Source organism: Narcine bancroftii, chromosome 4, assembly GCF_036971445.1.
Source record: "Narcine bancroftii isolate sNarBan1 chromosome 4, sNarBan1.hap1, whole genome shotgun sequence".
Taxonomy (NCBI): Eukaryota; Metazoa; Chordata; class Chondrichthyes; order Torpediniformes; family Narcinidae; genus Narcine; species Narcine bancroftii.
In genome coordinates, this window is record NC_091472.1 from 219,414,651 (window position 1) to 219,429,263 (window position 14,613).

Consider the following 14,613-nt stretch of genomic DNA (forward strand, 5'->3'; position numbering starts at 1 on the left):
TCTTTCCCTCCTTCCAGAGAAGATGAACATGGTGTAGTGTGCCCTCCTGATTCAGGATGACTAAACCTTGCCTTTGACCTCTCTCTCCCCAGGAAGCCCTGATTATGGCTAGTATGGACCACCCTCACCTGGTCCGCCTGTTGGGTGTTTGCCTCAGTCCCACAATCCAGTTGGTCACTCAGCTGATGCCCCATGGCTGCCTACTAGACTACGTCCGTGAGCACAAGGACAACATTGGCTCCCAGCTGCTTCTCAACTGGAGTGTCCAGATTGCTAAGGTAAGGCATCAATGGGAATAACCTGGATGAACTTGCTGTTGAGGAAGACGTTGAACGTGTTCACTGTCTCTGTAGTCTTCCTTGGCATTGAACAGTTTGTTGATTCAGGCTTGAAATGATGGAACAACAAGGACACAATTCACCTTCCCTGAACTGATTGCTTTTCATACCTCATCGACTTATTACATCACTGACTTCGAAGCCCAAGTAATCCTGCAGTTTTAAGAGCTGAGGAGTGATATTAACATGTCAACTGATGTGGATGTGAATGGGATAAACTGTATGCAATATCTTTGGCCAAACACTGTTGAGATAGAGCATGATATAGGGCTATAAGAATGACTGTATATCAGAGTACAGTAAAATCCCCGTTATCTGGAATTCAGAAGGTCAGATGGGTCTGGGGTGGTCAGGGTGGCCAGTGGCCAACTGATTTAGGAAGGGGCCATCTTGAGTCTTTATATGGGCTGGTGATTGACAGCCGGCATGGTGGGGCCAGCCTCCCAAGTTGCCTACCTGCAAGTACAATGGTTGCCCCCTGCAGTGGGCTGGTAGTAGTGCAGCTATAGTGGTGGCTATATCATCACGCGTAATTTAAAAATTGCAGCCCCCCACTCCCCCGTGGTCAGTTCATCAATCCAAATAGCAGCTTACCTCAACCAACCGGAAAATTCACTTATACGAGATCTATCAATCACCATAGGCGCTGGATGTTCAGTGTTTTACGGTTTTTCTGAGAAAACATAGTGTGTATCTGTTATACCATAGATTGGAGAATGGAAGATGTACCTTACATTTTAACGTCAGAGGGACCAGATAAATCTGTTATAGACAGTCTAAGAAAGGGCAGGATATTACACATGATACAGTTTCTGAGTGGCATGAATATTATTATATTATGAAGGTCAGAGAGATTGCAGGCTTTGTGTATATTGTACAGAGTCTGAGGGGAAACATTGGCTGTAGAAAGTAAGTTATGTTTTGGAGAGGGAAGTAATGTTGCTTTATTAATTACATTATGGCAGAAAGCATGATTTTGGTATGTTATACAATGAGTTGGCAAAAAATGCCCATTGAGACAGCACTGGATATGGGTATATAGGACATAAGCAGAATCAGTGTGGGGAAGGTGATGTTAGTGTGTGCACGGGGCGATTAATGTTAGTATGTACAGGGAGAGTGATGTTAAAGTCAGTAAGGGGAGGGTGTTTTTAGTGTCAGTACGGGGAGGGTGACGTTAGTGTGTAAGGGAAGGGTGACGTTAGTGTGTACGGGAAGGGTGACGTTAGTGTGTATGGGCCGGGTGATGTTAGTGTGTGTACGGGGAGGGTGATGTTAATGTGTACGGGGATGGTGATGTTAGTGTGTGTACAGGGAGGGTGATATTAATGCGTGTATAGGGAGGGTGCTGTTAGTGCGTGTACGGGGAAGGTGATGTTAGTGTGTAAGGTGAGTGTAATGTTAGTGTGTAAGGTGAGTGTAATGTTAGTGTGTACGGGGAGGGTGATGTTAGTGTGTGAACGGGGAGGGTGATGTTAGTGTGTACAGGGAGGGTGATGTTATTGTGTGTACAGGTAGGGTGAAGTTCGTGTGTACGGGGAGGGTGATGTTAGTGTGTGCACAGGGAGGGTGATATTGGGTTCAGGATGGGTGATGTTAGTGTGTACGGGGTGGATGATGTTAGTGTGTGTACGGGGAGGGTGATGTTTGTGTGTGCACAAGGAGGGTGATGTTAGTGTGTACAGGGAGGCTGATGTTATTGTGTGTACAGGTAGGGTGAAGTTCGTGTGTACGGGGAGGGTGATATTGGGTTCAGGATGGGTGATGTTAGTGTGTACGGGGTGGATGATGTTAGTGTGTGTACGGGGAGGGTGATGTTTGTGTGTGCACAAGGAGGGTGATGTTAGTGTGTACAGGGAGGCTGATGTTATTGTGTGTACAGGTAGGGTGATGTTCGTGTGTACGGGGAGGGTGATGTTAGTGTGTACGGGGCTGGTGATGTAAGTGTGTGTATGGGAAGTAGTTGTTATTGCATGTACGGGGCGTGTTATGTTAGTGCGTGTACGGGGAGGATGAGGTTAGTGCATGTACGGGGAGGATGAGATTAGTGTGTATGGGGAGTGTGATGTTAGTGAGTGTACAGGGCGGGTGATATTATTGTGTAAGGGGCAGGTGATGTTAATATGTTTGCGGGGAGGGTAATGTTAGTGCGTGTATGGGGAGGGTGATATTAAAGTGTTAAAACACAGAATTAGTGTGAACATCAGAATGATTGATGTCGGTGAGTTACTACAAGGAACTGAGTTCTTCCTCGCTCTCCACCTGATTTAATGGCTGCAGTAGATTTTCAAAGCATGGACTGGGCACAGATCTGCTGCCCTCATAATTCTATCAAACGATGTTTCTGTTGTTTCGTGATAGGACAAATTCTGAGTTCTAACCAGGGAGATATTTACTACTCTGTAAATCTTACCCAACTCCATCTAACAGAGAAGCTGACACTTTCATTTAGTTGGATGCTAATCACTAAAAACTGGTTCTTTCACTTGTGCAGTCGGGAAATAATTTTCTGCCAAATGATTACTTGCTCCATCTCTTTCTGTGTTTATTCTGTCCAGTGGAATGCCAATTGTTGAATGCAGGTCATTCGGGCCACACTTCTGTGGTTGGATTGATGAACTACATGCTGGAAGACTCGCAGTCACCTGAAACATTATATGATCGATGATATTTGTGGGACTTCGTTGTATGTAGCCATGTTGCTGATTGCAGTAAATGAGTTCAAAGTCTTTCTTTGTCTTGCAGTCCTTGTCCAGTTAGGGGCTGAGTACTTCATCATAGATTTACTGGATTTTGTCTAACGGTAGCAATTTATCAACCCACTAGGCTGTGGGCATCTTTAAACTTCCACAGTAAAAGGAACATGTTGGGCAATTAGTTCCAGCCAAAGGATATGTATGGGTTTCAGGTGAAGTGGACAATTGAATGAAAATTAGATCACTGCCCTCATTTGGTGAGGAACACTAGATAAGTGGACTCTCCTCTGTTTAACTCTCATTTCCTTGCAGTGAGGAAGTGGCCTTCTCGGAGTCGAGCTGCTTCTGGGAGCTAAGCACCTTGCTCTCCTTCCAATGTTGTCCTGAATTCAGGGGACATTCTGTTTGCTTGCACTAGGAAACCTAATGCACCAGCTCTGACAATCCACCCACACTCTGCTTGCCTCCACTCCAAACACCTTCTCCGTTTTAGAGAAACCTTGGCAAAAGCTTCATCAACGATGAATCCTTCAGTGTCTTTAGTTAGATTGAAGAGTGGGTGTCTCCTGATCTTAAACCCCACCCCAGTGTTTCAAGAAAATGTATGACTTCAAAATAGGGTGGCACAATTAACGTTGCGGTTGCAGTCCCTGCGACCAAGGTTTGAATCCGACACTGTCTGTAATGAGGGTATATGTGCTCTCACTGTCTGCATAAGGTTCTCTGGTTTCCTACCATGTTGCAAAAATGTACGGGGTTAGTTGGTTGGTTGGTGTAACTAGGCAGCATGTGCCTGTGGGCCAGAAGGGCCTGTTACCCATGTGGTATCTCATTACAAAAATGCTGAACTACATCTGGATAATCTCGACTATTATCTCAAGGCACTTAAGCAATTTTCCTTTGAATTCTATTAGCCTTAATTCCAATGTGCAACCCATCAAGAGATTAACTTAAGTTTCTGAATGTGATTTATGGTTCATTAACATCTAGCTATAAATGCCAAACATTGGAGGCAAAATTGCTTTGATGGTCAGTGGGAGTGAAGGGTTGACTTTCAGATTGGAGGGTAATGACCAGTGCTGTGCCCCAGGAATCAGTGCCCAATCCTCTGTTATTTATCAGCCATGTTCAAGATTGAGTAGGTGGTATGATTCATGAGGCTGAGGAAGGCACCGAACTTGGTGAGGTAATGGACAGTGAAGAAGGTTGGTCTGTGGTGAAACAGGATCTAGAGCCACTGGGAAAGTGGTGAAAGGACTGGTTAAATGGAACTTAGTGCAAACTAATGAGCCCAGGACACACAGTGAATGAACGTTGTACAACGGAAGGACTGGGAGGTAGAAAGGCAAGTTTGCCTTCATCAGTCAGGGCTTTGAGTGCAGGATTTAGGACATCAATTGCGCATTTTAGATCAAGAAAGTTGAACTTTTAAAAGCACTGGCTGATATTTTAACATAATCAAACATTGTTAAATGAATTCCAAAATATTACTCATGACCTGAACCATAGCTGTCTCCTGAGAGGACACTCTTCTGTATTTGAAATGGATCTGATCAATTAACATACTTCAGGTGTAAACTGCCTTGTATGTCAATCCCCAGTGAAACTGCTCAGAGTTGTTGGGGATTGACATACCCATGAGCAACTGACAGTTTTCAGATACAATCTTGGGCTATTATTTACATTGAGCAAGGACTTGAGAGGGAAACTTGAAACTAGTGCTGTCTTTTACTTTGTGTACCCGCTGACGTTGAGTTACTCAAGAAAATCTGAAGTTGCCGGGGTCAAGTGCAACACAGAAACGTGCTGGAGAAACACAGCAGGTCGCGCAGCAGAAGTAAAGGGTGGCCAATGTTTCAGACCTGAGCCCTTCGTCGGGAATCTGGAAAAACAGGTGGATGTCTGAATAAAAAAGTGGGTGGGGAGTGGTGTTGGAAATGAAGAGGGGAGGAGGGGGCAGGGGAGGAGTACAGCCTGACAGGTGGATACAGGTAGGAGGGTACAAATGAAAGTTGAGTAGTGATGGGGGAAGAGTGCAAAAGGTAGCTCTGATAGGAGAAGGGATGGAGGTGGGAGACAGAGAGATAGGGAAAGAGAAAGAATGGGGAAGAGGGTTAATGGAAATCAGAGAAACTGATATTCACGGGTCTGTTTGCAGACTGCTGAGATGGAATATCAGGTAGCTTTCCTCCAATTTGTGGGTAGTTCCAGTTTGGCACAATGAGGCCATGACTGACATGTCGGTGCTGCGATGGTGTGTAGAATTGAAGTGGCTGGCCACTGGGAAGTCCTAGCTGTTCACAAGGGACAGAGCGAAGGTGCACAATGACACTATCTCCCAGTGTCTCCAGTCTTCCTGAACTCGACGAGACCAGGTTGCAGTAAACGATCACCGCAGATTCACAAGTGAATTGTTATCGAGGTAGGTACTGATGTCTTAAAAGTACGCTCAGTACTGTTGTTCAGAAAGTGCATTCACATGGAGTGGGTGCCTCAAGAAACTGAAGCTCTCTAGAGAAACAGCCTTATGGTCCTAATGCACAAACAGGGCCATCACTGATTTCAGTGACAGGAACCGCTGTGAAGGACCAGGCCAAACATTCATATTTGTCCCAAACGTTTGACATGCTTTAAGTACTTCTGAGAACTTTAGGAGTTTTGACATGTGTTCTTTAAGCTTTCAGCTGTCAAAAGCACTCAAGGTGTTTGATACCTTTGACAGTTGGCCAAGAGAGGGGCATGGATTACCTGGATACCAAAGAGATTGTGCAGGCAATGCTAGCTGCACTCACCCCATCCCAACTCGGGATGTCGTTATGCCACAGAAGGTCTTATCAACGGATGTGGAAACATGTGGACACACAAGCAAAGGTACTGCTGAGGGAGTTAGGTATGATGAGTTTGACCTTCAGTGGATTCCAATCAATTCCAACTTCAAAGCCAGTTTTCACCCTAGAATGACCTGGAAGGCAATGTTCCCTTTAATTTTGAGTAGTCAATGTGCACAAAAACCTTTTACTACATTGTGCAATTTTTTTTCCCCCCTGTGACAAAGGTATGTGCGCACTGAATGATTGTGCAAATGTGAACTTGAAATTGTTTCAATTTTGGCACAGCCAATCTCTCATGGCTAATAAAACTGTATTGGATGTTTTAATATAATACAAGGATGATTTACTATTTGTTTAACTGACTAACTGGTTAACAGGAACAGTCAGCTGGTTGGAGTGAAGAAAGATGAGAGGTGACCTAATAAGAGATTATGAGTGGACAAGATTATGAGAGGCATAGATATTGTGGGCCACCAGCACCTCTTTCCCAGGGTGAGAGTAGCAAACACCAGAGGATATCTGCACAAGATGAGGAGAGGAAAGTTCAGGGAAGACACTAGGATTAAAAATGTGTTGCCAGGGGTGGTGGTGGAGGCTGATGTAATAGGGATATTTAAAGACCGACAGGCACATGGATGCAAGAAAACTGGAGGGTTATGGGCATGAGGTGGGGAAGGTTTAGTTTGTTGAGTAGATTGATAGAGGTCTCTCACCTCTGCAGTCTGCAGCTCCACACCAAACTCTTCCAGTCAAAATATTTAAAATGGGGATAGGACCAGCCAATAGATCCAACCAGTCTAAGGAGGCAAGGACACAAATTCTCCATTGGTGCTCTGAGAGAACGTACTGTAAATAGATTGGAGAGCCGAGAGCGAGAGGTTGTGTGATCTCAGGGCGGGGGGACAGGGTGTGGGTGGGGTGGGATGGTACTCAGGATGAAGCTAAGGAGAAATGTCTGCACTCAAAGCTGTGAGGATCTGGAAATCCTTGCTCCAGAAGGCCCAGTATTCAGTTGTGAATTGACTGAGATCTTTGGAAAACAGAGAAATTCCAAATAGGGAAGCGAGGGAGTTCTGCCAACGCATAGGGAGGTGGGGCAGGCTTGAGGAGACGTGCGGCCTGATTCTGTTCCTCTTCCCTCTGTTCTCTATCACTGTCACATAACACTGGACAATAAAGACTTTGCTTCTTGAACACTTTTGGGTGTATTTTATGGATTTTGGGCTGCTGATCACAAAAATCACCAGAATATTTTCCTATCATGTAAGTCAAAAGCATGAAATGCCACATGTCATTGAAAATTTATTTTCTGCATTCGCACTTGGATGTCTTCCCTGCTGATCTTGGTACAGTCAGTGACAAACATGGTGAAAGGTTCCACCAGGACATTACAACCATGGAAAAGTGGCATCAGGGCAACTGTTATCCATCATTGCTGGCCGACTATTGTTGGACACTGACATTATTGGCATCAGATGCTGAACACAAATGAAAATCAGTGGCAAAACATTTCTAGGTCAGTTGAAATGACGCAATCTGTCAGCATCATTATGCAATTAAACATATTAAATTCAATAAAAGACAATTTAATGTTTCTCCAACTTCCCACGTGATACAGCAAATCTCGAATTATCTTTGTGTTCAGCTTGAAGTTGTCCATCACAATCCTCCATTTATTCTCAAGAACTGAACCTTTTGGGAAAAAAAGGTTGTTGCCTAGTATCTGTTTGATTGTAGCCTGCTACACCTTCCTCCTTCACACCATACACAGCATCTCAAACTTTTCTGAGCCAGTGGCTTATCTGCCTTACATTTGTTCATGCTTTGTTTTTTAATTATTTCTATACAGCTTCCAATGTGGAGCAGGATGTAGGCTGCCTGACTCTTCAAGCCTGCTCTATTATTCAACATCTATGGTTCTTCCATCTCAGCTTCGGGTACCGTTTCCATGCCCTTGTAATTCTCTGTTCTTACCTGTTCTGAATGGACACAGATGCAAAACTGCCACAACTCTTCAGGGTAGGAACCCCAAAGGTAGCCTAACCTCATGTGGAGATGTTTGAAAGACATTTAGACAGGAACACAAAGACGGTCAGGTGGATTAACTTATAGCACATTTCAAAGGAGCTGCATGTGGGTGAGAAGGGAGCTGCCATGTTCTCAGGTGAACCAGGAAATTTGCAGGCACTGGGATCTGGTGCAGTGCACAGCAATGCTGGAGAAACTCAGCAGCATCCATAGGAAGCAAAAGGGAGGGCGTAGGCCTGAAATGTTGACTGCCTTTTACTTCCTATGGACACTGCCTGATCTGCTGAGTTTCCCCAGCACTGCTGAGGGGTGCCGCATTCTCAGGTATTGTGGTCAGGCTAGAGAGATGGAGAGGGAGAGAAAAAGAGGAGGAGAGCATGAAAGAGAGAGAAGGAGAGAGGGAGGGGTAGAAAGATGGAGAGAGGAAGAGGGAGAGATGAAGAGATGGCAGAGAGAGAGAGAGAGAGAGAGAGAGAGAGAGAGCAATCTTAAAAAAGGCTCCAAAAATTAACCAGGTAATTGTCAGTAGTATATAAATTATTGGAAGGAGTTCTGAGAGGATACATAGGTATTTGGATAGTCAAGGGCTGATTAAGGTCAGTCAGTATGACTTTGTGCATGGTAGGTCATGTTTAATGAGTCATAGAGTTTTTCAAGAAGGTGGATAAAGGAAAGGCTGTGGATGTTGTCTACATGGACTTGATTAAAGCTTTTGACAAGGTTGCATATGGGAAGTTAGTTTAGAAAGTTATGACACTAGGTATCCATGGAGAGGTTGTAAACTGGATTCATAATTGGCTGGGTGGTAGAAAACAGAGACTGGACACCTCTGCCTCAGGGATCTATGTTGGGACCATTGTTGTCTGTTGATCTGGATGATAATATAGTGAATTGGATCAGCAAGTTTGCTGATGACACAAAGATAGGAGGCATTGTGGACAGCGTTGAAGATTTTCAAAGCTTGCAGAAGGATCTGGACCAACTGGGAAAATGAGCCAAAATATGACAGATGGACTTTAATGCAGGCAAGTGTGAGGTAATAGATTTTGGAAGGGCAAACCAAGGCAGGATATACACAATAAATGGTAAGGCACTGAAGAGTGCAGAAGAGCAGAGAGATCTGGGAATACAGATACATTGTTCCACTGCAGGTGGACAGGGTTGTAAAGAAAGCTTTTGGCATCTTAGCCTTTATAAATCAAAGCTTTGAGTACAGGAGTTGGGATGTTATGTTGAAGATATTTAAGACATTAGTGAGGCCAAATTTGGAATTTTGTGTGCAGTTCTGGTCTCCTAACTACAGGATGGATGTCAATAAGTTTGAAAGAGTGTGGAGAAGATTTACTAAGATGTTGGCGGGTCTTCAGGAGTTGAGTTACTGGGAAAGATTAAACAGGTTAGGACTTTATTCCTTGGAGCGAAAGAAGAATGTGGGGAGATTTGATAGAGGTTTACAATATTATGAGAAGTATTGACAGAATGGATGCGAATAGGCTTTTTCCACTTAGAGTACTGTGTGCAGTTCTGGTCACCAAATTCTAGGAGGGATATTAGCAAGGTAGTGAGAGTGCAGAGAAGATTTATGAAAATGTTAACTGGGTTTCAGCATCTAGATTACAAAGAAAGATTGAGAAGATTAGGTCTTTATTCTTTGGAGCATAGAGAGGGGGTTGAGATTGTGAGAGGGATAAATAGATAGAGTTAATGTGGATTATGAGAGGGATAGATAGATAGAGTTAATGTGGATAGGCTTTTTCCATTGAGAGTAGAGGAGATGGAAACAAGAGGTCATGAGTTAAGGGGCAAAAGTGAGGGGGAACTTCTTCACTCAGAGAATGTGTGGAATGAGCTTCTGGGAGCTGCAAGGACCATTTTGTCATTTAAGGAAAAATTGGATAGGTATAGGGATGGAAGGGGAATGGAGGGTTATGGGCAGAATGTAGATAGGTGGGGCTAGAGGATAGCACTTAGTTCAGTACAGACTAGGAGGGCCAAGATGGCCTGTTTCCGTGCTGTAATTGTTATATGGTTATATAAATATGAGAGGTCCTAGTTTTAAGCTGAAAGGGGAAAGGTATAGAGGGAACATGAGGGAAAAGTTCTTCACTCAGAGAGTGGTATGAGTGTGGAATGAGCTGTCATCTGATGTGGTGAATGTGGGCTCAATCTTGTGTTTTAAGAATAAATTGGATAGATACATATATGGGAGAGGTCTGGAGGGTTATGGGGTGGGAGCAAGTCAATGGGACTAATGAAATGATGATTGGCACAGATTAGAGGGGCTGAATGGCCCTTTTTCTGTGCTGTATGGTTCTATGGTTTTTCCTGTGCTTCATGGCCTCTGGCATTTTCTGGGCTCTGCCCACACACTGTAGGATGTGAGAGAGGAGCTGATTTGCCAGCGGCTGTAACCCACGCATGGCAGATGCAATATACTTGTGATCACAACAGCTTTGAGTTAAAAAATGCTTTATCCTTGCCATTTACTCATCAACCATCTTCAATGAAGGCATCACCTTTCTGGAATGAAGGCACCACCTTTCTGGAATAGCTTGAACAATGTTCCTCTACGTTTGGCCCGGTTGGGCTCTATGCTTTATATAGAACATCTACACTTCTGAACCTAATAGCAGATGACTCAACAGTTGATAGGTTGGCCTTGATGTTTTGCCAGCAACTTCCTGCAAAAGGAAAGTGACCGGTTAATCTGATTGCAGTGGTGATGTGCTGAGAGGGCACCATTGCCAACAATACTCATGGTCCTGAACAAGGCTGTCATTCAAACACCATTCACTTCCAACCCAACAACAGGGATTGCTTCAGTCAGGTATTGAAAAGTCTCCTGAGCTGTAACATAGTTTCCCAACTGGGGGGGCAAATGCCCAGGGCCCCTGTCAACTGAGGTTTCTCACCCACCATCGAAGGGGGCGAGAGGAAAGAATCTGCCATCCCAGAGCACCACATGGCTGAGTGTTCTTGGTGCACTGCAAGATCCCAGGGTATAGGGGTATTTGTTGATGCTGGTTCATGGGCAGACAATGGTCAGACCACCTGGGAAATGTCCAAGCTCTTTTAATTTTATAGAAATCCAAGCACATATTCCACATTTCAATGTTTTCTTAATTCCATATAACATGGAAGTTCCATCGAGTCTCTACATGGGGCCGAAGTCCTTGTTGCGTTTTCTCATCTGGAGAACAGTCTGGATCATTTCCTCCGACTCTACTCATTTTTGCAAGATGTAGACACTAGGATACGGGCGAGTGTTTATTGCCCTTGAACTGTGTGGCTTGTTGGTCATCCTAAAGGACGAAGAACAAGGCTCAACCCAGGTGGGGGGGGGGGGGGGTTAGCAACTTTTTTTTCCCAAATAGTTATCAGGTTTTTGAACCTCCCTGAACTACTCCAGCCCAAGCCATAAACTACTCTGGAACCACCAAATCAAATCTGTCTGCACTAGATGAACTCTTCCCATTCCCTTTCTTTCCATTTCTGCCATTTTGTCCATTTCCAAGTCCATCAGATTTTCTTTTAGGAGATAATGGTGGACTCTTTCTTTGTCCTCTGACATCCGGTAATGAATTAGCAAAAACCATTGCCTCATGCTCACTCTCAAAGAATTAAAACTGATAGTTTCCATAAAACACTTTCAACACAGCAGGATAACGAAAAGCAAATTTATAACCTTTATGCCATAAAACACCTTTAACTGAATTAAATTCATGTCGGCGTCTGATGATATCTTGACTCAAATCAGGATAGAAGAAAACTCTACTATTCTGAACCATCACTGGGGCTTGTCTTTCTCTTTCATTTTGAACTGCAAGTCGAAGGATTGTCTCTCTATCCAAACAATTCAAACAATGAACTATCACAGCTCTTGGCAGCTGACCAGATAAAGGTGGTCTTCTTAAAGCTCTATGTGCTCTTTTCCAATACCAATCCATCAGGAAAGGACTCTTCCCCCAACATTTGGGGAATCCAATTTTTAAAAAATTTAACGGGATCTTGACCTTCTATACCTTCTGGCAAACCCACAATTTTCACATTTGATTTTCCAAATAGTTCACTTTTCTTGTTAACTCTTTTTCCCGGGCTCTTAAATCTTTAACTGATTTTTCCACCTTTACTATTGTTTCTGTATTGGATTGTACCTGTTGTTTACATTCAGAAAAAGAAGCGTCAAATTTTTTGAAGTTTTCCGGTTTTCTTTAACTGCCTTAACCACATTTAAGTCTGAAATTATATCAGTTTTCACTTGAACCACTTGATTCAATTGACCAGTAATAACGTCCAGATAAGAAGCAATACCTTCAAGCATCATATAAACAGGCTGAAGTGCAGTTTGGAATGCAGGATCCGGTTCCATGATTTGTAACTCACTTTCTTCCACTTACTGTACAGTGGCAGAATAAGGTAAGTCCTCTTCTTGTTGCTCTTCAAAAGGTAGCATTCTGATCGTTTTGCTGCGGGTTTGGACACCCAACGACGACTCCCTGACTTCCTCAGGGGGTCGTCGCTGTCGTCCCCCCACCCCCGCAGACCATTTTTTAGTAAAATTACGGAATTCTCCGTAGTTAACAGCGCCACCCAAGCGCATAGTCACTGCAGACTGCGTGTCTGCCGTTGGGATCTTCTTCCTCCCGATTGCCCTTATTTCTGACGAAAGGCTTGGGCCTGAAACATTGGTCAGCCTTTACTTCCGGTGTGTCCTGCTGAGTTTCTCGAGGCACACGTCTGCTGGTTGGCTCTGGTATGTCTGACCACAGGGTAGCTCAGAAGGCCTCTTTAGGGGAGTAAAGATATCAGAAAAGGAAGCCCAAGGTTAAAAGGTAATGTGCCTGGAATTTTCATGGCAAGATTTCATCAGAACACTTCATCACTAAATTCAATGGTGTAAGAGGAGGCATGGTTGGTGTAGCGGTTAATGCAACATTGTTACAGTGTCAGCGATTGGGACTAGGGTTCGAATCCCGCGTCTGCATGGATTTTGCTGAATTTGTTAAGCTGCAGAATATTTCATGCCTTTTTGCTTCCTTCTTCCTTAGAAGCATTTCCAAGCAAAGAGCTTGCATTGGAATATCATCACTAAGTGACATGTTGGCAAAGCGGCTAGTGCCAGCATTCGGGACCAGACTGGGGTTTGAATCCCGCACTGTCTATAAGGAGTTTGTACGTTCTCCTCATGTCGGCATGGGTTTGTACTGTTCAAAACGTGTCAGGGGAGTAGGTTAATCGGGTGCAAATCGGGCAGCACAGCCTTGTGGGCTGAAATGGCCTGTTATCACGATGTATTTCTAAAATTAAACCAGCTGTTCTCAACAGAGGCCTTACAGCCGCCTGGGGGCCACAGCACATTTAACTAAAAGCCTTGTTTTCTTTCCCCCCCCCCCCCTCATGTAACATAATTTTAATGAGGTCAGTAGAAGAAAGGAATGGAAGAAACCAAAACTTGACTGCTTCACAGGGAAGGGGCCCATAAACTTTGAGAAGAGTCTTAAGGAGGGAGCCATAGTCGAAAAAAGTGTGAGAATGGTTGCACTAAACTGTTACTGCACATCAGCAACACGATTAGCGCGACGTTATTACAGTGCCAGTGACCCGGGTTCGAATCCGCTGCTCTCTGCCAGGAGTTTGTACATTCTCCCCATGATGTGCATGGTTCAGCCTGAGTGCTCTGGTTACCTCCCACCTTTCAAAACATACGGGGTTGTTAAATTAATTGGGCAGTATTTGTTTCAATGGCTGGAATTGGTTTCCACCGTGTTGTTAATAAAAATTTTAAATATTGTTACTAATTAGCCGCGCCTGGAAGATCTTTGTATATGTGGGTGAGGAAGGATGTCAATTAAATTGAAAGAGTGCAGAGAAGTCTTACTAGGATGTTTCCAGGTCTTGAGGAACTGAGTTACAGGGAAAGGTTAAACAGATTAGGATATTCCCTAGAGCGTAGAGGAGGGGAGATTTAAAATTATGAGGGGGATAGACAGTGAAAATGTGGGTAGGCTTTTTCAACTGAGGGTAGGTGAGATACAAACCAGAGGACGTGGTTAAGGGTAAAAGGAGGAAAGTTTAAGGAGAAACTTCTTCACACAGAGAGTAGTGGGGGTGTGGATCGAGCTTCCAATTGAAGTGGTGAATGCAGGCTCGATTTTAACATAAAACAAAAATTGGACAGGTACCTGGGTGGGAGGAGTATATGGTCCAGGAGCAAGTCAATGGTACTAGGTGGAATAATTAATCCAGCACAAAAGGGCCCAACGACCTGTTTTCTGTGCTGTAATTTTCTATGGTTCTATTGCGTCAGGATCACAGACTGACGCATTTTTCTGAGTAAAGTATTCGTGCATTTTGGACATATTGCAAGCCTTGCCATAAGGGTTTTTATTAAGTTCTATTGTAGGATTTAACTGAAATCTGCATATTTAAATTCATTTTATGGAAATCCATTTTCCATCCTATTCACTCAACTTTACTGATCCACAAATTGCCACTTTTCCTGAGATCTAAGTGTCAGAATCTTTAAGCAGCTATTTTCTTACTGACAGTTTAAGTACCATACTGTGAACATAGTTAGCAATTCCACTTGTATCATCTTCTGATATTAATGCCCCATATCCCTTGAAAGTGTGTATCATCCAATAAATAACTTCAGGAGATCACCCAGAATATTTGATGTCCTTAAGGAAACATGAAGTCCTTAAAGCCTGTGCAACTCAA

At 43.8% G+C, this 14,613-nt stretch overlaps 1 protein-coding gene across 4 annotated transcripts in view; it reads left to right on the plus strand.

Moving 5' to 3' along the window:
• Window positions 1-14,613, plus strand: part of LOC138761594 (receptor tyrosine-protein kinase erbB-4-like) — a 910,121-nt gene that overhangs the window by 728,640 nt on the left and 166,868 nt on the right. For all 4 annotated transcript variants that reach the window (XM_069933967.1, XM_069933965.1, XM_069933966.1 and 1 more), the window contains one exon: window positions 93-278. In XM_069933967.1, the coding sequence (XP_069790068.1) occupies window positions 93-278 (186 nt within the window). The remainder of the gene's footprint in view (window positions 1-92; window positions 279-14,613) is intronic.